We start from the raw sequence: 20,647 nt of genomic DNA on the forward strand, positions 1-20,647 counted from the left end.
AGAGAAGTGTCCAAGAAGAGCCACAGAGGTGAAAGGAGATGGGATGATAATGGCTGCAGAGGTGGGGGTGGAGAAGTTTTCACCTGTGAGCAGGCTCTTTAGCAACGTGCCCAAGTCCCAGTGCTGTCACTCCGTAACTGGAGGGCAGAGGGCATCTCCTGCACCCCCTCAGCACCCTGCAAAGAGCCTCACACACACAGTAGTTGCTTTAGTGAAGTCCTGGCCCCCTGCAAAGAGCATCACACACACAGTAGTCACTTTAGTTAAGTCCTGGCCCAAGTTAGAGCGTATAGGTTGAATCTGTACATCATTGGGAATAAATGATTCCCGCTGTGCAGCAGTACTCAGAGTCTGTGCAGGTGAGGGACCAGATAATACGTTATCTAGCCATTTTGTTGCATGGGAACTTCTAATCCAGAGGAGACAAATGTCTGACAGACTTCATCATTAAACCCCAAGCTGTGCTCTTCTGGTGCAAATAAATTTGAGCTCATGGCAGAAATGCATTAATTTCAGAACCATTCAATAGTTAGTTTCTTAATGGTTCTATTTTATTTTTATTGATTGTTCTTGAAATTTGTGAATCATTTTTAACATATTTCCTCTGAATTCTTTGGCTGCTAAAGAACAGTTTCTATTTTACCAACTAGCTGTTGGCAATCCCGTATGTCTTTCCTCATTCCTTTCTTTCAAACCCAAATATGCTCTTGCAGTTAGGAGAAAAAAATCCATTTTTTCTTTCAGCTGGCAAAGTGAAAATTTAGTTAAGAGGTTTCTAAAATGTGATTTCTATATTAAAGTAATGTAGGACTCTGTCTTTAAAGTGCAAAATGCTAGACGAAGAAAGGAGTATTCATTCTTTCACTTGTGTACTTTATTTCCTTCTACTAAAAACATTTTTATGAAATTGATTTTAAATATTTCACTTTATATTTTTCCCTCAACTACAGGGTGTATGTTTTTAATTCCAAATATTCACCTTTCCTTTAAAAGGTGGCTACAGGTAAGTTGAGTTGATATATTTAAGGTTAGAGCTTTTACAAATGGTTTTCCAAGATAAAAGAGAACCTCTGCATCTGAAAACACGCCATTTTTTACTCTCGGTGTTAGACACAGACAGCATCAAATGTTTCTGTTCACAGGAGCTCATTACCATGATGCTGTTGGTGGATGTCGATCAGCGATTTTCTGCCGTGCAGGTCCTCGAACATCCCTGGGTTAACGTAAGTGACTCCCTCCCTTCCCTGTATTTACTCCTAAACCTCCCTTTCTCAAATCACAACTTTCCTAATGATGTTGCCTCCTGTTTCAAGTGTTGTGTTTGCGTCTGTTCCTCCCCCTCAAACATGCCAGAACAGTTCCAGGATCTCAGCCTTGTTCCACGAGGGCCTCTGATGTATCTGTGCTGACATGTGTTCTCACGGTCCCTTGCACAAAGCATTTCATTTGATTCAGATGGGACTGCCTTCCATGGGGGTGGGGGTGGGATTGCACATGGTCGCCACCCTCGACCCTGCAACCTACGTTCTCTGGTCCAGATTAGGGCTGAGTCCATCGATAAGACAGCAGATTTTCTGCGTCAGTGCTGCTTTTGCATCATTTCTAACCCAAAATGCCAGTGACCCAAGGGTCCCTGCACCAGCCCTGGGGTTCTCCAGTGCAGCACTTTTCAAACGTGCCTGTGCTCACAAGTCACCTGGGGGTCTTATTAAAATACAGATGGTAATGTCGGAGATGTGACGCTCTAGATTTCTAAAAGCTCCCAAATTGCTGCTGCTATTTAAGTACAAGGATCTGATGATGTTTCTTTAGCTGTGAAAGAAGTCTCCAGAGTAGAGTCATTATTTTTTCATCCTCTCTTTCTAACTGATTGATATGGTTTGTTTTGAATCATCATCATAATAAATACTAATAGAGTGTTTAGCTTATAGGGTCCGCCCAGGACCATTTTAAGCATCTCACATAGATTAATTTATAACCCGTGTGCATGCTCAATCAGTCGTGTCTGACTCTTTGCGACCCCATGGACTGGAGCCCACCAAGCTCCTCTGCCCGTGGAATTTTCCAAACAAGAATACTGGAGTGGGGTACCATTTCCTATTCCAGTGGATCTTCCTGACCCAGGGATTGAAGCTGCGCCTCTTAATGTCTCCTGAATTGGCAGGCAGATTCTTCACCACTAGCACCATCTAACCCAGGGGCTGTTACAGCCCTTATTGACATGTGGAAGTCCATTCTTGGGTCTAACGATTCTTGTGGTCAGAACAGAAGACAGACATAGATTTGGGTATAGATGCAGACACAGGCAGGTGTAACATCATCAGTTCATTGATATGAATTTTGCCAGCTGCCTTGAGGGATCTGGCTATAAAATGAAGGCAACAAAACGTTTCATTTCTCTGAATTACCACTTTAGTGATTGGTTGGGTGTGTTTTCCCAAGATAACTAGTGACTGAGGATGAGGTTATGATTGAAAGCACAGTGTTGAGACAGATTCTACCCGAGGTGGACAGGAGCTTGGGGTCCTATTCTTTTCTGCCACTTTATGGCCATGGGCCTAGGTTCAGCACTTTACACATCTGAACCTGGTTTCTCCCACCCCACAGGGAGGGTTTTGCTGTTGTTTTTAATTGTATTTACTGATTCTTTTTTCTTGGCTGTGCTGCGCTTTCCTTGCTGCACATGGGCTTTCTCTAGTTGCGGCAAGTGGAGGCTGTACGCTCTGGTGGGTGGTACACAGGCTTCTCATTGCAGTGGCTTCTCTTGTTGTGGTGCCCAGGCTTAGTTGCCCCGCAGCATGTGGAATCTTCCTGGACCAGGAAACAAACCTGTGTCCCCAGCATTGGCAGGTGGATTCTTAACCACTGGACCACCAGGAAAGTCCTGGGAGGCTTTATATCTATATGACTAGAGAATATATAGGAATGTGAGCTTGTGTGGGTATATGGCTAAGATTTGTTGACTGTTCGGACCCAGCAGAGCTTCCCAACTGGTGTACAGATGTGTAAAGATGCATCCTCGCAGCCCTTGGTGGGGACAGTCAGACAGAGTCCAGGAGCCGTCATCCCCAGCTTTACAACCTTAGGATTTACCCCCATGGTGCTAAGCAAAAGTTCTCCTTTTCCATGAAGCTGGAAAGGTTAGGAAGCACCCCATGCAAATCTAATAAGGAGCCTGCAAGAATGGCAGGGAGGGTTTTATTATGCCCATTTTACAAATGAAAAGACAGAGGCTACCAGGGATGACTTTCCCAAGTAGCTGGGCTTGTGACTGAAGCACGATTCGCAACCAGGCATCCTCACTCCAAGTCCTGCACCACACTGCATCTGTCCCTCTCTCTGTTATACAAGAAAGCACTGTGAATGCCGCAGAAGAGTGCATGCTATAACAGTTGCTCACGCAAGGTCGCAGTCTTTCCAAAGTGGGTCATGTTGCCTCTCTCTTAGCTGTCCAGGGTGGAAGAGGCACAGGCCAGCTGCAGGCTCTCCTGGTGGCAGAAGTTGTTTGGGACTGATCTATGTGCTAATTAAAAGCCCATGGTCCTCAAACTGTCACCCTGCATGTTAGCACTGGAAACATTCACAGTGTGACCACACAGAATACAGTGGAAAATCTGAATTTGAAACACCGCCTTGGAAGGCTCACAGAGAGCCGTGGAGGGAAGAGGTTCATGGGTTACAAACATCCATTTTAGATCCGAAATACATTTTCATCAAAGGACCACCATCTGCCAGGCCGGCCCTCCAGGAGCTCAATCTGATAAAGCTTGGCAGTGGGAGAAGGGCCACCCCGCCGGGCTCTGTGGGGAAGTTGGATGGAAGGCTTCCCTGAGGACAAGGAGTCAGACCTTCCTGGAGGAGGCTGGGAAGAGACATCAGGCAGCGCCAGCTGAGGCAGGATATGGATGTTTGTTCTAGGAGAACTTTGTGAATGGGAGCAAATTTGTCTGTGTGAATGGGAGGCACATGTGAGGTGCCTGGGATTGCTACTGGAAACAAAATAATCCCTCACCCTGATTGCAAAGCAAATGACCCTACATCAATATATTCTAACTCAGTTGGGTAGAGAAACGAAATTAAGACTTCCCTGGTGGCTCAGTGATAAAGAATCTGCCTGCCAGTGCAGGGGACACAGGTTCCGTCCCTGATCCGGGAGGATTCCACGTGCCTTGGAGCAACTAAGCCTGAGCACCACAACTGCTGAGCCTGTGCTCTAGAGCCCGGGAGCTGCAACTCCTGAAGCCCACTCGCTCTAGAGCCCATGCTGCACAACATGAGAAGCCGCTGTGATGAGGAGCCCGCATTCCACAACTAGAGAGTAGCCCCTGCTTGTCGCAAGTAGAGAAAAGCCCAGGAGCAGTGAAGAATAATTAAAAATAAACATACAAATAAATACATTTTTTAAATAAAAGGAAGGATAACATTTAAGGCATTATCTAGGAGATTTAAAATTTTTACATACCTTTTAATATAATTCTAACAGATTTTAAATTCTAACAGAAAATAGCAATTTTAGCAAAAAAAAACAAATGTGTAAAGTGATTGCTTAAGTTTTGAAATTATGTAGTAACTAGTCAAAAAAAACTGATTCTTTGTCTCACAATAACAAATGAAAAAAATAGGTATCCCAGTGTTCACAGCCAGCATTTAGTATTTGTTGGGGTCTCTAAGTACAATGAATGAACAGCACCAATCGAAATAAATAAATTAGGAATGTAAAAGGAAGCCCAGTTAGCAAGACATTTTGCATTTGGCGATCAAATTGTATCTGATCACTGCAGCAGACGCCACCTAAGCGGGGGGGCAGGGCGGGGTGGAGAATGTAATAATTGTAAGGAAAAAAGCCCTAAGGAAGTCGTCAGAAAGCTCTTCCCACATTCCCATTTGTCCTAATTTTCTCTATTGCTTTATGATGCCCTTTTCACCTGGCACACTTGAAACTGAAAAGACAGTTTCTTATGAAACAGAGCAGAGCATGAGGGCAACAGCACTGAAAAAAAAAATCTAGTTAACAAGAGTCACTTGTTTGAACGTTACTCAGGGTGCTTCCTCTAGGCTCCCATTATTTTTTATACACTCTGGGTGCTCCTTGGTGTCTGGACCTCTGCTCTGCTGTTGAAAGAGTCATGAGCGAGGTCTCTCAGTGAATGGTTCCCAGGAGCCAGAGGGATGAAGGCAGCAGCAGTGTGCAGCCAGGTGTCTGGGGAAAGGCTGCAGACCCCTGGAAGGAGCGCTGGCTGACCGTGGGTAACCTGGGGATGGTCATCTTACACCACCGTCCCCATAGCTCGGCTGGCGAAGAATCAGCCTGCAATGTGGGAGACCTAATCCCTGGGTTGGGAAGATCCCCTGGAGAAGGGAAAGGCTACCCACTCCAGTATTCTGGCCTGGGGAATTCCATGGACTGTGTAGTCCATGGGATTGCAAAGAGTCAGACACGACTGAGCAACTTTCACTTTCACTTTCTTTCACCATATATGAAGGGCCTGAGCAGACAGTCTTAGGTGCTTGTACTCTGTAGGTACTTGGTAAACGTGTGGAGACTTTGAGTCTGAAGCAGGCAGTGACCCCATCGTCTGTGGCTACGTACTGATGAAATGCACACTGATCAGCACAGGTGTATGAGAAACTGGATTAAGGACGAAACCCTTCATCCAAACAACGAGCCTGTTTGTGTGCTCTGAACCCCGCATAGACCACGTGATTATCAGCTTGTTGTGTTCTCCAGTGTCACAGCCTTCTCTTAACGTAGCTGCAAAATACCAACACTTACCGCCCTGGCTAAGATTTTTTACCTTATTCCTCATCTAGTGGGGAACCATATGATTTAGGCACATATGAGAGTGGAATAGACAATAGTATATCTGGACCATTCCAGGGATTAGGAATAAGGTTGAGTCACTTTTTCTCCAAATGACAATTTGTTGGTAGAAAAATGCAGGTCAGTGATTCAGTTCATAAGCTTAAATGACAGTTCCAAAGTGCTTTCTTGTTTGTAATTAAGATTAAATTATCAGCATTATATTTCAAACAGATTGTTGTTACTGGATTAAAAAAAATCTTTATTGAATTTGTTAGAGTATTTCCCCTGTATTTTATGTTCAGTTTTATGGCCAAGAGGCATGTGAGATCTTAGCTCTCTAGCCAGGGATCAAACCCACACCCCCTGCATGGGAAAGACGGTGAATTCTTAACCACTGGACCACCAGGGAGGTCCCCTATTATTTGATTTTTATTTTCAAAGTTTTGATATCTTACCTCATGTTATTCTCCTCATACCATAGGTGAAGGTTCATCTCAGTGCTATAAATCTACAAATCTGTGTTCTACCTTCAACTATTTTCCTGATGATGAAACTGAGGCTCAAAGAAATCTTTAGCACAAACCTCAACAGGTCGATAGGGTGCAGTCTGATGCCTGGGTTTTGCCTCTAGAGATTCTGATACTGATCCTCATTGGCCTGGACCTCAGGAATTTTAAAGGCTGCTGCTGCTGCTGCTAAGTCGCTTCAGTAGTGTCCGACTCTGTGCGACCCCATAGACGGCAGCCCACCAGGCTCCCCCGTCCCTGGGATTCTCCAGGCAAGAACACTGGAGTGGGTTGCCATTTCCTTCTCCAATGCATGAAAGCGTAAAGTGAAAGTGAAGTCGCTCAGTCGTGTCCGACCCTCAGCGACCCCATGGACTGCAGCCCACCAGGCTCCTCCGTCCCTGGGAGTTTCCAGGCAAGAGTACTGGAGTGGGGTGCCAGTGCCTTTTCCTAGGTGACTATAATGTGGGGCTTCCCTAGTGGTTCAGCGGTAAAGAATCTGCCTGCAGTGCAGGAGATGCAAGTTCCATCCCTGTGTGGGGAAGATCCCTTGGAGAAGGAAATGGCAACCCACTCCAGTATTCTTGCCTAGGAAATTCCAAGGACAGGGAAGCCTGGCAGGCTACAGTCCATGGGATTGCAAAAGAGTTGGACACAACTTAACAACTAAACAACAACAACAAGTTATAATGTGAATCCAAGATAGAGAACCTCTCGTCTAGAGGAAAGGGCAGGTTTAAATAAGCCTTTAAATTTTTACCTCTTTTTTTTCTCACCTACGTATTCTTTTGAAAAGATACTATCTTGCCAAGATATTCAAAAAGAAAAAAAAAAGAGGAAGGAGAAAAAAACAAGAACCTAGATAATATGTTTTTTCTTCTCTGCTCATAAAATTCAGTACTACCCATACAAAGATAAATAGGCATTCATCTAATTGTTGCTAGAAATTAAGAGAATCCCCAATGATAAATAAATAATAAATAATAAATAAATAAATGATAAATGATAAATAAATAATAATAAATAAAACCACCTGTCTGTATTTGTAAGTTGTAAATGAGGACATGGAATTCTACTTTCCATTTGGGCAGCTTACCCTCTCCTTCCTCCAAGATAGATATTAATTTACTTCACATTCTCTCCCCAAGAGCAGTGTGAACTGTGGACACAGAGGATACAGAGGGCTGAGACAAGGGAGTCAGAATCCAGAGATGTCGTCCAGCTGGGAATGGTTAAGAGTCAAGGGCTGTGAAATGGACCCACTATTGGAGAGTGCGCTAATGGACTTAGGATTGCTTAAAACCAAGTCAGGATATTCTGGTAGTGAACCACTCCAGACTGCCATGCTTCTCATAAATTTACAGGTATTATTAATAATAGAGTCTGGCAGATCCATGATTCAAAAACAAAACTCCGTGAAGGAAGGAAGGTTTCTACAGCACGACCCCTGGAATGGTTTCCCTCGGAGAGAGAGGAATTCACTTCACTGAATGACTTCACGACTGAGCCCCACACCCCTTCAGACAGCTCCTCCCCAACATCCGCTCGAGGAATGGAGAGCAGGAGGCTAGGTCTCCTGCAGACAGCTGGGGGAGTTCATTTTCCATTTTGCAAACTAATTTTGTTCTTGTCAGTTGCAATGCTCTGCCAAGTAGTGGACGGGAATTTCTAAATCAAAAACCACTAACCTCAAACCACAACCAGCCCGTGTCAAACTTCAGAAACTACTCCTGGAGACTACATACCAGAACGTATGGTAATAATACTGTAACTATTCGTAGCATACTGCCAGGCTTGTCACGTTTGGGAAAATTCATAGCACATTTTTGGCACATCATCTATTCAGGATAATGGCGATGAAGATATATATATATTTTAAATGTATGTTTTTAATGGCCCTATTTATTCTACTGATGCAGGATAGTTAGCTAAATCTCCATCATCAATCTGGATGCCTCAGGTGCAGATTTAGGGCTCTGCAAAGCCAGTTGCTTGTCTTTTAATCCAATTATGCTCAAAGCCTTCAAAATTGATATAAAGACTGCAGACTTTTTAGTTGTGTGTGTGTGCACTCGTGTGTGTGTTTTACCTTCTCTAGCAGAGACACCTTATTTCATTGCGGGGGGGGGGAAGCAACCCTGAAAATGTTTTAAGATTTATGAAGTCAGAAGCATCCCTGACAGCTTGTAAGGTTGTTTCACTACTTTCATTGCTTCAGCATGAACTCGTAACCCAAGGGAAGCTGAAACCTTCAGCAGAATTTAAAGCTGGAGGCCTGAACCCCCAGGCCCCAACATCTGAAAGAGTTGCTAGGAGTCTGACAGGGGATTAGGACCAGGACAGAGCTGGGAAATGATCGCGAAGCCCACTGTGTGCGTGGTGAGAGAGTCAGCTCTTAGCTGGAAAACAGGCAGGTTAAAAAAAAGAAGAAGCCAGGTAAAGAGAAGTTTCTGGCAAAGATGGCAGTGGTGGGGAAGTGAGGAGATGAGACTGCAGTAAGGCTGATTCTCCCTCGGGAAGTTAAGTAGAGGCTGCTCCCTTGAGTCCCTACTAGCTGTTTCCTTCACGTTTGCACGCACTTGTCACAGGCCCACACTGCGACCCGGGGCAACTTCCTGTCACCCAGGATCAGCTAGGCCTTCCAGCGCTGCCTGCTCCACAGACGTTTTGAGAGCTCAAGGGATCACCTCCCCACATCCCAGCTGAGTAGATGCCCAGTGTCCCTAGACTTAAAAGTTTCGAGTTTCTAACTACATTCCTCTGGGTCCCCGGAAGTGCCCAGCATCCTGTTTACTGACCTCCATCCAGATTTTTCTCAGCCTCCACTGAGCCCTGTCCACATGGCCTCTGGTGTCTTCGGCCCCTGATGCAATCCTCCTTACCTTCGTACTACTTTCATCATGGAAAAGCTGACTCACTGAGCCCTTCCATTTAACAACTCTGGACCTCTGTCTGGAGCTAACACCCTGGATGCCTTTGAATGCCCTTGACAATGCAACGCAGTGTGGTGAGAAGACGACAGAGTTCCAACCTGGGTCAGGCTTGAGTCAGCCAGTTTCTAGCCCTGTGACCTTGAGCAAACTTTTAACCTTTCAGAGCCTCAGTTTGCTCATCTTCAAAATGGGACTAACAGTGCACGGTGTAGAAGGTAATCTGGGGACTAAGGAGATCCTAGATGTAAAGAGCACGGGGCCATGTAATGGTTATCTCTTGTCACCTTCCTGCCTTTCTCTGTTAACTCTGCTCCCCTCCTTACCCCTTTCTCTCCTTACTGTTTTATAATCTAGTGCTGTGCTTAGTCCCTCAGTTGTGTCCAACTCTTTGCATCCCCATGGACTGTAGCCCACCAGGCTCCTTTGTCCATGGGGATTCTCCAGGCAAGAATACTGGAGTGGGTTGCCATGCCCTCCTCCAGGGGATCTTCCCAACTCAGGGATCAAAACCAGGTCTCCCACATTTCAGGCAGATTCTTTATTGTCTGAGCCACCAGGGAAGCCCAAGAATACTGGAGTGGATAGCCTATCTCTTCTCTAGAGGGTCTTCCCAACCTAGGCTTCAAATCAGGGTCTCCTGCACTGCAGGAGGATTCCTTACCAGCTGAGCTACCAGGGAAGCTCATTTTATCATCTGAAGCTCATACAAATGGCGTTGCTTTACATAGCCTGGAGCTCTATTAAGAGATGACTGGAGGGACTTCCCTCGTGGTCCAGTGGTTAAAACTTCACCTTCTAGTACAGGGGTTGTGTGTTCAATCCCTGGTGGGAGAGCTAAGATCTCACATGCCTTAGGCCAAAAACTCAAAACGTAAAACCGATGCAATACTGCAACCAAATTCAATAAAGATTTTAAAGATGATCCACATTTTAAAAAAATCTTAAAAAGGCAATGGCACCCCACTCCAGTACTCTTGCCTGGAAACACCCATGGATGGAGGAGCCTGGTAGGCTGCAGTCCATGGGGTCACTAAGGGTCGGACACGACGGAGTGACTTCACTTTCACTTTTCACTTTCATGCATTGGAGAAGGAAATGGCAACTCACTCCAGTGTTCTTGCCTGGAGAATCCCAGGGACGGGGGAACCTGGTGGGCTGCCATCTATGGGGTCACACAGAGTGGGACATGACTAAAGTGACTTAGCAGCAGCAGAAGTACCCATATAATTTGGGAAGTGACACCCAGTGAGGCACCACTCTGTCTTGCTTCCTCTGTCCCTTCAGGCAGAACCTCAGATTACAGCAGAGATAAGACACTTGTAAGACTTTCAGTAAAGACACATCATTTCATTTCATCTCATCAAATGTTTAAATCCTCCTCAGATTCTAACTTAGATTCCAAGGCTATTGTTTCATTAACCAAAAAAGAAAAGCTGTTTTCCATGCATCACTGAGTTTGCTCTTGTGTTTAAAACTCCAGAGCCTCTAATCCTAATTCTCTGGGACTGTCCCCCAGCTTCTCTTTCACCTGTTGAGTTGGGAAGTGAATAAAGGGAGGGTGGTCCTTCATGCCTCCTGCATTTGCACCCCTCTTAAAGAGCACTGCTTACTCCTCCTTGAGACCAAGGCTTCCAATTCCAGATCTTCTGGGCCTCATCCTTGACCAGTCCTCCCCTGCTCTTTCAACTTTCTCGCTGTCTCTCTTCCACGGAAACTCTTAACTAGAAGGAGAATGGTTGACTAATTGTTTGGCAAACACGCCTTGTGGCTTCCCACTCAGGCCCATCTCTGCACCAACATCGCCCCGCCACACACACACCTGTCAGGACACTCCTACCAGCAGGGACCTAGTGGGATCCTGGATTCCTTGTGAAGTCGGTGCTCACTGAAAACTCATCCTCTCTCCCCGAAACTCCTTTGGTGTTTCTCGATGAGCCACGTGGCTACACTGCCTGCTAATAGCTCTTTTCTTACCTTATTGGCCTGTTTTACTGTTTGGCGTGGTGTGTGACCTCTGTCTGCCAGTTAGCCCGGGAGGGTCTGGCAGATGGCAGTGCTATCTTTTCCCCGCCTAACCATCCCCAGCACAGCCCTGCACAGAGTGGGAACTGCACACAACACTGTTTCCATTCAGGTATCATCCCACCTTTACTCCAGTGGACCTTCACTTCATATCTCTTTCCACAATACAGAATTTAAAAAATTTTTAAATTCACTCTGCATCATTGGAAAGCCCTCTTCGTCTAGATTTGCTTCAGATGTGACTTAATAAGCAGGATAAGTGTTCCTTCTCCTAGCCGTTAATAAAGCAGCACAAGAAGAGCATAAATTGAGCATCCACTGTGTGCAGGGTGCTGAGCCAAGACTTGCACTAAAGATTACAGAAAACATGAAAGATGTGGCACAAGAGGGCAAAGATTCAGTTACACATAAACTTACCTGTGTGTGTATATACACACACTCACAGGCACACAAACAAGGTCACCTAACACCAAAGAGAATAGAAACAGTGCAAATATATATAATGAAAAAGCATTAGGAGCGTATGGAAAAACTGTTGTAATGAATGGTGCTTAACAGATGGGAAATGTTTTGGAACAGGTGATTAGGACCCAAATTTTGAAGAACGAGAAGGACCACAGGGTCCATAAGAGCAAAGCCCATGCCTGTTTTCGGTCACTATTATTTCTCCATCACTTACTGTAGTGCCTGGCCCATTGCAGGCATGCAGTTACTACTAGCTTAATAAACAAATAGCTGAATGCTGAAAAAAGGAGTAAATCCCATGTGGAGGGACCAGGGAGCAAGCTTGCTGTGCTTGGAAAGCAGCAAACTTATTTTCCTGGGTAGAGCCAAGAAATTCCATGCAAAATTATGCAGAGGAAATAGGGAAGGAAAATGATGAATGTCGCTGAAGTCTTGCCAGGAATAGAGAGCAACAATTGTATATTTATTCATTTATCCCACAAATATTTACTAAGCATCTACTATGAACCACGGTACATGCTAAGACCTGGGGATTCTATAGTGCACAAAACACACTTTCTGTCTTCAAGGATCATGCAGTCTCTTTGGCACACGCTAATAAATGGTGGCACATAATTTTGACCCTGGTTCTTATTATTCCAACAGTAGTTAGCAAAGGAGAGAAATCAGTCCAATCTTCATTGTAAATGGCTCCGGCAGAGAGCAGAAGCCTTAGTTCAAGTGAGCTTCCACTGTGGAGTATGTCATGACAACAGATGAATGGAGGGCAGCAAGAAGGATTAAAAACTTAAGGAAGGGGGCTTCCCTGGTGGCTCAGTGGTAAAGAATCTGCCTGCCAGTGCAGGAGACACAAGTTCAATCCTTGATCTGGGAAGACCCCACGTGCCATGGAACCCTGAAGCCCGAGCACCCTAGAGCCCGCTGCTCTGCAACAGGAGAACCCGTCACAGTGAGAAGCCTGCGCGCCACAGCTAGAGAGTAGGCCCCAATCTCCGCAGCGAGGGAAAAGCCTGAGCAGCAAGGAAGACCTGGCACAGCCAAAAATAAGACATATTAACGCACACAATTAGAAAACGTAAGGAAGAATCTTCCCCCTGGAAAGCTGCCTGGGATTATAGAGTGGCTGATCAAGTGGCTGTGGAACCAGACTGAGTTTATTTAGGGGTTCCTGCCTGAGCCCAGGTCCATCAGTTTCCCTTGGCTGCGGGACAGAATTATGGGTTAAGAGAATAAAACTCTTGTGTTAGGGGGGGAAAAAATGTTTCTTAGATTTTTTTTTGGTTGCCCAGATTAACTTGCTCTTTGACATATGTCTCTAGAGTGAAGACTGGAATCAATTTTACTAATAACCCAAAACAGAAAAATTTTATTTAGGGACAAAGTAAGAGGGTGAAATGACAGAGCAAATGAATTTCAGAGCAAATGTGGACATGAAGGAGCCCTTGGAGCAGTGTCTTCCAACAACAGTGTTTAATGAGGGGACACTGGTTGGTTTCTTCCTGAAATGTTATGAATTTTAAGATCACTGCCTGTTACTGGAATATCTTGGCCTCATTTCCCATTTATCTCATTTTTTTTCTTCTCTCTCTTTTTTTTTTTTATTTTTTTTATTTCTTTCCTGCAGGATGACGGCCTCCCAGAAAATGAACATCAGCTGTCAGTAGCGGGAAAGATAAAGAAGCATTTCAACACAGGCCCCAAACCGAATAGCACAGCAGCTGGAGTTTCTGTCATAGCAGTAAGCATCTGAAATATCCACCTATAACTTTTTCAAAGCAATCCACCTAAGAGACAGGCATTACTCAGGAGATTCCACCCAGAGACAGCAGAATGGGTCATTTCTTTAGACAGCTCGACCATGGAAAGCACCGGGGGAGGTCTGGGGCTTATATATATGATGTGTTTTTGCTGATCATTTCCTTGGGAGTTGCATCATTATCCAACACCTCCAGGGTGCCTTGCAGTATATATTAATTTCATGATTTATTTTTTAAAGCAGAAAACCTCCCCCACACTGGACTCTGTGCCAATGCAAACTTTTGGGCTCTAAGAAAAAAAGAGTTCCTAGTGTCCTTTTTCCAGGACCCGGGAGGGAAAGGGAGCTGAGACATGGCAGAGAGAGGTTGGAACACTATAGATCTTTATACAAGACTTAAACGAAGGCCAAAAACATGGCAGGATGCTTACCCACTGAGATTTTCAGTGAAACTGAATTGCTGTGAACATCCAAAGAAATCACGATTTCTTGCTCCTTAGAAATGTCTGTTTTCAAAGTGGAGAGTCTTTTAATATTTACCATTTTGTTGATACGGCTGCACAAGGCTTTCTTTTTTCTTTCCCTCTGTTCCATACATGCAGACATATACTACACGCAATTTGATAGCAGCTCTAGGCAAAGATTAAATTGGGCAGAGAAATAATGAAACCTCATACTTCCTGGTGTCATATTCCAGAGTAAATATATTCAAGTCCCAGATTACTTGAGTTTTTAATAATTTCCTTTTTTTTTCCCCCAAGTGTGTACATTTTACCAGCGTATTCATTGTGAAATCACTTGAGCTGTTTTTCTTTTCCAAACAAACAACTTAGGCACTATGTCAAATTTTTAAAAGTATTTGTGCTACTAAGTACACATCATTCTTGTCAGCAATACTGAATATTTAACTACTTCTACCGGTGTTTTTCTTTCTCTCTCTTTTCTGTTTGTGGTTGTTTCAGAACTCCAGAAAAGAGACAAAGATAAATGAATGACCTATTAGATACAAGCAGTCTCCGATCTGGGTTACTGAATATTTGAGAGGTGCTTCCAGAATTTGCAGGTGGCACGAGGGCATGCATACACTTCCCTGGACTGTTTGCATATCATGATTTTTGATTGAACCCTTTCAGCAGGGAGTTACATGACTATGAGTCAGTGGCTCTCGAGCATACTGACAGCGCTAAATAGAATGCATACTCTTTCCTGGTGCTCCTCTGCACTGCTGGGGATTTAATATACAAGCTGTTGTTCTGGCCCCATCTCTCTGGTTCTTTCTAAGGAAATTCAGTGTAGAAGCACAGTGTCCTTCCTGTCTTCATCAGTGTTCTTTGTTATCAGCTAACATTCAGTCAGTAATTTTTGAAAGTAACACTCTCATGGTGCTTCTCAGGGAAACCAGACATTCTATCCTCTGCTTTCATCATTCACTCAAGACATAAGTCTATTCCAAAATGTTTGCTTCCACAGTTTCCTTTTGGAATGGACTGCCAGCACGCTTGTCCATGAAAAGAACTGCTTTTCTGCTCCTGCTGAGGGCTTACAATCGCTAGAGAGGGTGCTTTTCCCACCTGTCATGCTGGGGTTTGTTTTCGTTTTTCCTGGCCTTTTATTTTAATTAGTCTTTGGTTAAGTTGGCCTTGGTTGCTCAAGAATGCTTTGTTCACAGTATTCTGGGAATCTTATGGAAATCTTATAATGACCGAGAGCAGGAACTTCAGGGAAATTCTCCAGTGGACAGACAGCACAGATGGGAGGGGAAATCCTTCTTTAATCAAACATGGATAAATTTTGAAACCTATTCCATATGAGTTTATTAAAACTTCATCTCAGTAGATCTCCCCCAGAACCTTCAGTTAGTATTTGAAGATTAAAAGTCCACTGATATCTTTCTAAATATCATGACTGGACCATTTTGAATGCAATTTAGTATCAGTTTCTCAGTTCATCACTAACATGGAGACTGTGCCAACTGGTAATAAACTTATAAACTGTAGAATGGGCTGTGCGATGCTGAGTTGTGCATTAGTTGCAAGCTGATTTAATCTCTTTATCCACTACAAAGTTGTGAAAAAAATCATCCACTTAACTCAGGCTCAAAATAATTGACTTTTTAGAGAAATAAGTGAAAAAGTGCCTTGTCAAATTCTAAAGCACAATTCACATGTTGACCACTATGATTAATATTTCAAATGAAAGAGAATATGGCTGTAAATTTCAGAGAGTATTTCAGGAGGAGCCTACGGGCCATAATAGATGCATTTATGCATCTTCTCCAGAATGCTTCCCCTCATATAAATGTCCACACCCTCCATAAAAACCTGGGGTAGGTCACCAGGTACAGGATGGGAGTTAGAAACCAGCCAGTTTGACTGCCTTTGTGCTTAGCTTTCAAAATGGCACTGGATAAGTTAATGTATACTCCATACCCATGTTCCCATTCTTAAAGTGCAAAGAATTAGTCTCAGAGGACCATCGCCCAGTGAAGGAGCCCTGGCATTAAAAATATCCCAACTCAAACTAAAGTTTAATTGCAAAGGAATGACATTCTGCTGTGAGGCAGAATATAAGTGAGAGGTAGAAGGAATAGCTTTCATAAATGATGCGTTCTATAAAGATCATTTGACAATTTAATAATGAATATAATTATTGATTCACCCACATGATAGAAATTTCTATAATAATTACACTATAATGACTTCTATTTGATAGATATAGGGGAAAAAGAAACTGATTTCAGCATAGATTTCATTCAGACAGAATTTTTTTCTCATGGGCATGTATGCTTTTCCCAGAGGCTATCAAATGATGTATTTTCTTTTAAACTGCCATGATTATAAGACTGTTTTTTTGGAAATTATATCCACCCTTTAAAATTCAAAAATGTATATACTGTCTAGAATGGTGTATCAATTGGCTTATTGTTTTTTTTTTTCTTCAGAAAATCAGCAATTAAATTATTGGTCTTTAACTGGCAATTCTCTTTCCTTAGTTAAAAACCTCACTGTTAGAAACCTCACTATCTGCTCATACAGGGACTCATGACACTTCTTCTTTCTCAGAGTGACAAAGGAAAAAAGAACATATTGTCATAACAAACAGACTCTAGTCACAGGTATAATTTATGACATGAGGGTAGTTTAACACGCATTCATGGTTCTGAACCTTAATGTTTTCTGTTCGTGTTGTCATTTTTTTCTTCTCTGCCTCCCACCCCCTACATGATTAAGACCAAAGAGAGGACAAATGATAACTTTATATTAAGGTCCTCGAGTTAGCTGGGAGAGTAATTACCCACTGGAGGCTCCCGAGATCGTAGGGCCCTTCTCAGAGGAGAAGAGGTGTCTGGCATTTAGGTCAGATGGCGTGACTGGGTGGAGCCCACTGCTGTCCTTATAACTGCGACACCCCGTCTCCATTGTTCCCTGCTGCCTCACTACCTTTCCCAGTAGTTGGGGGATTAAAACAAAACCAAACCAAAGAAACCCAGAACAGACCAGAGAAAGGGAAACAAAAGGTTATTAAAATGCAATTTATAGACATAAAATGGAATTAGAGATGACATTTTAACGGTGGACTTCTTGAGAGCCGAGGGAGGGGAGGGAGGCGTTATTAGATTTGCTCAGCTTGATGAAGAACCGATGACTCAGATGTCAGTTCCAATTTATTTTTCCTCATTTAATGCTGTTTATTATTTTAACCGGTAATTTTCCTAATGCTTTCAAGTTCTTATTTTGCATTTTGCTCATGCAAATAGAGAATTTCAGTCTTATTGAGCAAATCCATACTAATCAGTGTACTAATAATTGTGATAGTGGGCAGCTTCCTTCTGAAGGCGGGGACCCCTGCGCTGGAGCCATTTCCGAATGCGGTGTCATGGGCCGCCTTGACTGTAGGTGGCAATAGAGAGCCAGTTACTGAGTAGCTATCCCTGAGCTGAAACAGAAATGCAGGCCTTCATCTTCCTAACAGCAAGTGTACTTCGATTGTTTTTTTTCCCCTAAATAAAACAAACTGTACATTTTTTTTTTAAGATTAAAATCTCACAGTGCTGTTCTGTGAATACTGGAATAGCCTAGTTTGTCATCAGAATAGCAAATCTTCTGAGCAGTTTCTAGTTTAAATGACGGGTGCCCTGGCATGTTTCTGAAATGCCTTTGTGAATTTTGTAGTAGAAACTGTCCTCAGCATCACGGCAGTACCACACTTGAAAGCACTCATGAGACTCTCCAAAAAGAAAAGTGGTCAGTTTGCTTCCTCTCATGGGCAGAACGGGGAGTCGGACATAAGGCATGGTTACTGTTTCTCAAATTTGGGGGATTGAATCTTTTCTTCCTAGGAAGCCAAAAGCTAACATCTTATTCCAGGAGGGACAACCTTGAGAACTTATCCTGTCTTCTATTTATTGTACCTTTTGTCATAAGCACTTACCTGTACATGTGCGTTTTTAATATACAGTGAAAACTTTCATTTTATTTTCTATAATTTCTTAGAGAAAATTTACTGTTTTATACTATATCTAGTTTGGAAATGTAATTTAAGAGTAGCTTTGCTTTTGAAGATTAACTCTGAGAGAAATCCAAAGTGCTGTGATTCAAAACTCGATTCCTTTCATCTTTTATTTTTTTTTTATGAAGGCCTCAAATTTAAGCTTGATGGGGTAAGATTTTTTGGCGGGCGGGGGTTGGGGGTACCAATCTGCTTTCTCTTAGGTGGCTAAAGCTGATTTCAACACTTTATGGTAAGGCATTTAACACTGCTCCAGAATATGAAGAGGTGTTTATGTCTTTTGAAATTGAGAGGATATTATTAAATGTGCATTCAAAAACTTGCTTGACAACTTAGATCTTTTCTAACAAATTGGCCTCCAAGATACTCATGAGGGATTAGTGTCTTTTCTTGCCTTTTTATTTTCAATGTGTAGATTTAGGGTATTAGCTAGTCACCCTGCACAAGAAGCGTCGTTATTTCTATCTACATATATAGTCAGCGAAGAACAGCTTGGTCTGGAGTCTTAATCATTTAGCACAATGTCGATCCACTGAGTTGCCCCCATTTCTCTCTGCTCAGCTGGACCACGGGTTTACCATCAAGAGATCAGGGTCTTTGGACTACTACCAACAACCAGGAATGTATTGGATAAGGTATGAGATGGTGCAGCTCAAGTCAGTGTTTCCATGGCAACGTGCTGGCAGTCTCCATTAACCAGTTCCTTCAGTGGATAAACATGCTTTTGATTTGTTATCCAGTCCATATGCTGCTTTATCAGTTTCATTTTAATCTTGATTGAGATGCCACACCCCCTCATTCCTTTTTTTCACCCATTATTCACACTGACATTTGCCAGCTTTCTTTCCATTGCACATGCTCAGTATCAGTTTTCCTTACAGTTAAAAGGACAGTATATTTAGTGTTAATGTCAAAGCATTTTCCTGATGTTGCTAATTAAATCAATGATTTATAGTGTTCTTCTGTCCCTTAACAAATGAAAGAAAAATAGTACCTTAGTATATATTCTATAGAAGTATATACTGTCATTTTAAAATCATCAAGCCCGACCTTGACCTTAGTAGATGGATGAAACAATGCATTTACACCTTAGTCATAGAAGCTCCTCTAAACACAGTGAGCTATAGAATGCATTGTGTGTGTTGGTAAGCTTGTGTTTTCAGATTCTCCACCTTTTTGTTTCATTTTGTTTCTGTTTTATTGTTACCTCTCTCCCCTTGGAAATCCCTCTATGTACTAGCTATTGCATGAATTTATTTTTCGATATTTTGTAACTGTCAGATTACTTAGCTGGCTTATCTGCTCAAGCAAAAGGGACTATGGGAGGTATTGATTTTTTTTTTTTTTTAACTGGGTTAAGAATTCTATCCAATCGTTTTCTATTCTGGTCAACTGCCGTGGCATTTCCTTCAGAGGGCATTGTTTGTGTCTCTTTAAGTTATCCACAGGCAGGATGAGTTTTGATGATTTGAGAAATGAACTCTGAGAAGTCCTAGGCAACTTTTCTCCTCCATCTTAAATGTTTCTGAATGATCTCCAGGTAAAGCTCCACATTTTAGCATTTGCTAAGAAAAATTCTACTGGGTTTGGCATTTCCCCTCAAATGACGGTGCCTTATACTGTTTCCAGAAATAGACTAATTCATTAAAAAATAAGAGTAATATGTATAATAATATATAATTTTAACCCCCAGTTATTACTCTTTTTTCTATAATTAGACAATAGGATCAAAGCCCTTAGAGGAGCAGACAAAGCTAATCTTTGACAAACTATCCAACTATCTAAGATTGTGGCCATTTGTAAGCCTGCTAAAAACAAGAAAATACTCAAATGTCAAGAAGTATCTTAAAGTCAGTTTTACACAGTAGGCATTTGTATCTTCTGGACGGATGTACATGCAGGCGTTGCACTCCTTCCTTTTTATTTACCTAAGTAAATAGCTTTATAGATACAGAAAGAACTTTGTTTTATGTTTAACCTTTTTTTTTTTTTGATGGGCGGATGACTCAGTCATGATTTGTGCAGACTCTTTTTACATGGAAGATGATGCATCCAGTTTTTTACTTTTTCCTGAAATGTAATATACATTCTGAAAAGTGCACTCGAGTGCACATCTCAGTGCATTTTCACAAACAGCAGCCCCGAGACGAGGCACAGAGCATCTCTAGCGCCCCCAGAGGACCCCTGCCCCCAGGGCTCTTCCAGGAGGGCCACGCAGCCCCGAGGGCAAGCTCTGACCTGGAGTCTGTCCGCATTAATTAGTCTTGCCTGGTTTTGTTCTTTATATAAATCGAATCATGCGCCACCCTTTTTTTAATTGTGTGTCTCCTAACCTCAGGGATATTAACCAAACATATATGAGTATAAAGATATACAGTTAAAGATAGGTATCAAATGTGTCTAATTACAGTTGTGCCTATTTGTATAACACAGATGCCAATATATATACATTAATTTTTTAAAAAAATCTCCAGATAATTATATTACTAAATTTGTGGGCTTGTGAGTGGGTGCAAAACCCCAAATAAACACAATAATTAATAGATGTAGCCAAGGCAAGAAAAGGCCATTTAACTGAAATCCTAGCAGTGGTTCCCATCAGCAGACAAAATGACACATCCCTGAATAATGGGCAGGAGCAGATGGGAGATAA

General features: G+C 42.7%; 1 protein-coding gene across 4 annotated transcripts in view; it reads left to right on the forward strand.

Moving 5' to 3' along the window:
• Window positions 1-20,647, forward strand: part of DCLK1 (doublecortin like kinase 1) — a 354,151-nt gene that overhangs the window by 316,515 nt on the left and 16,989 nt on the right. For 2 of the 4 annotated variants that reach the window (XM_040267076.1, XM_040267080.1), the window contains 3 exons: window positions 1,143-1,223; window positions 13,354-13,467; window positions 18,556-18,629. In XM_040267076.1, the coding sequence (XP_040123010.1) occupies window positions 1,143-1,223; window positions 13,354-13,467; window positions 18,556-18,629 (269 nt within the window). The remainder of the gene's footprint in view (window positions 1-1,142; window positions 1,224-13,353; window positions 13,468-18,555; window positions 18,630-20,647) is intronic. The other 2 variants (XM_040267075.1, XM_040267077.1) reach the window with 1 other exon arrangement.

This window comes from Oryx dammah, unplaced genomic scaffold (genome assembly GCF_014754425.2).
Source record: "Oryx dammah isolate SB20612 unplaced genomic scaffold, SCBI_Odam_1.1 HiC_scaffold_24, whole genome shotgun sequence".
NCBI classification, from domain to species: Eukaryota; Metazoa; Chordata; class Mammalia; order Artiodactyla; family Bovidae; genus Oryx; species Oryx dammah.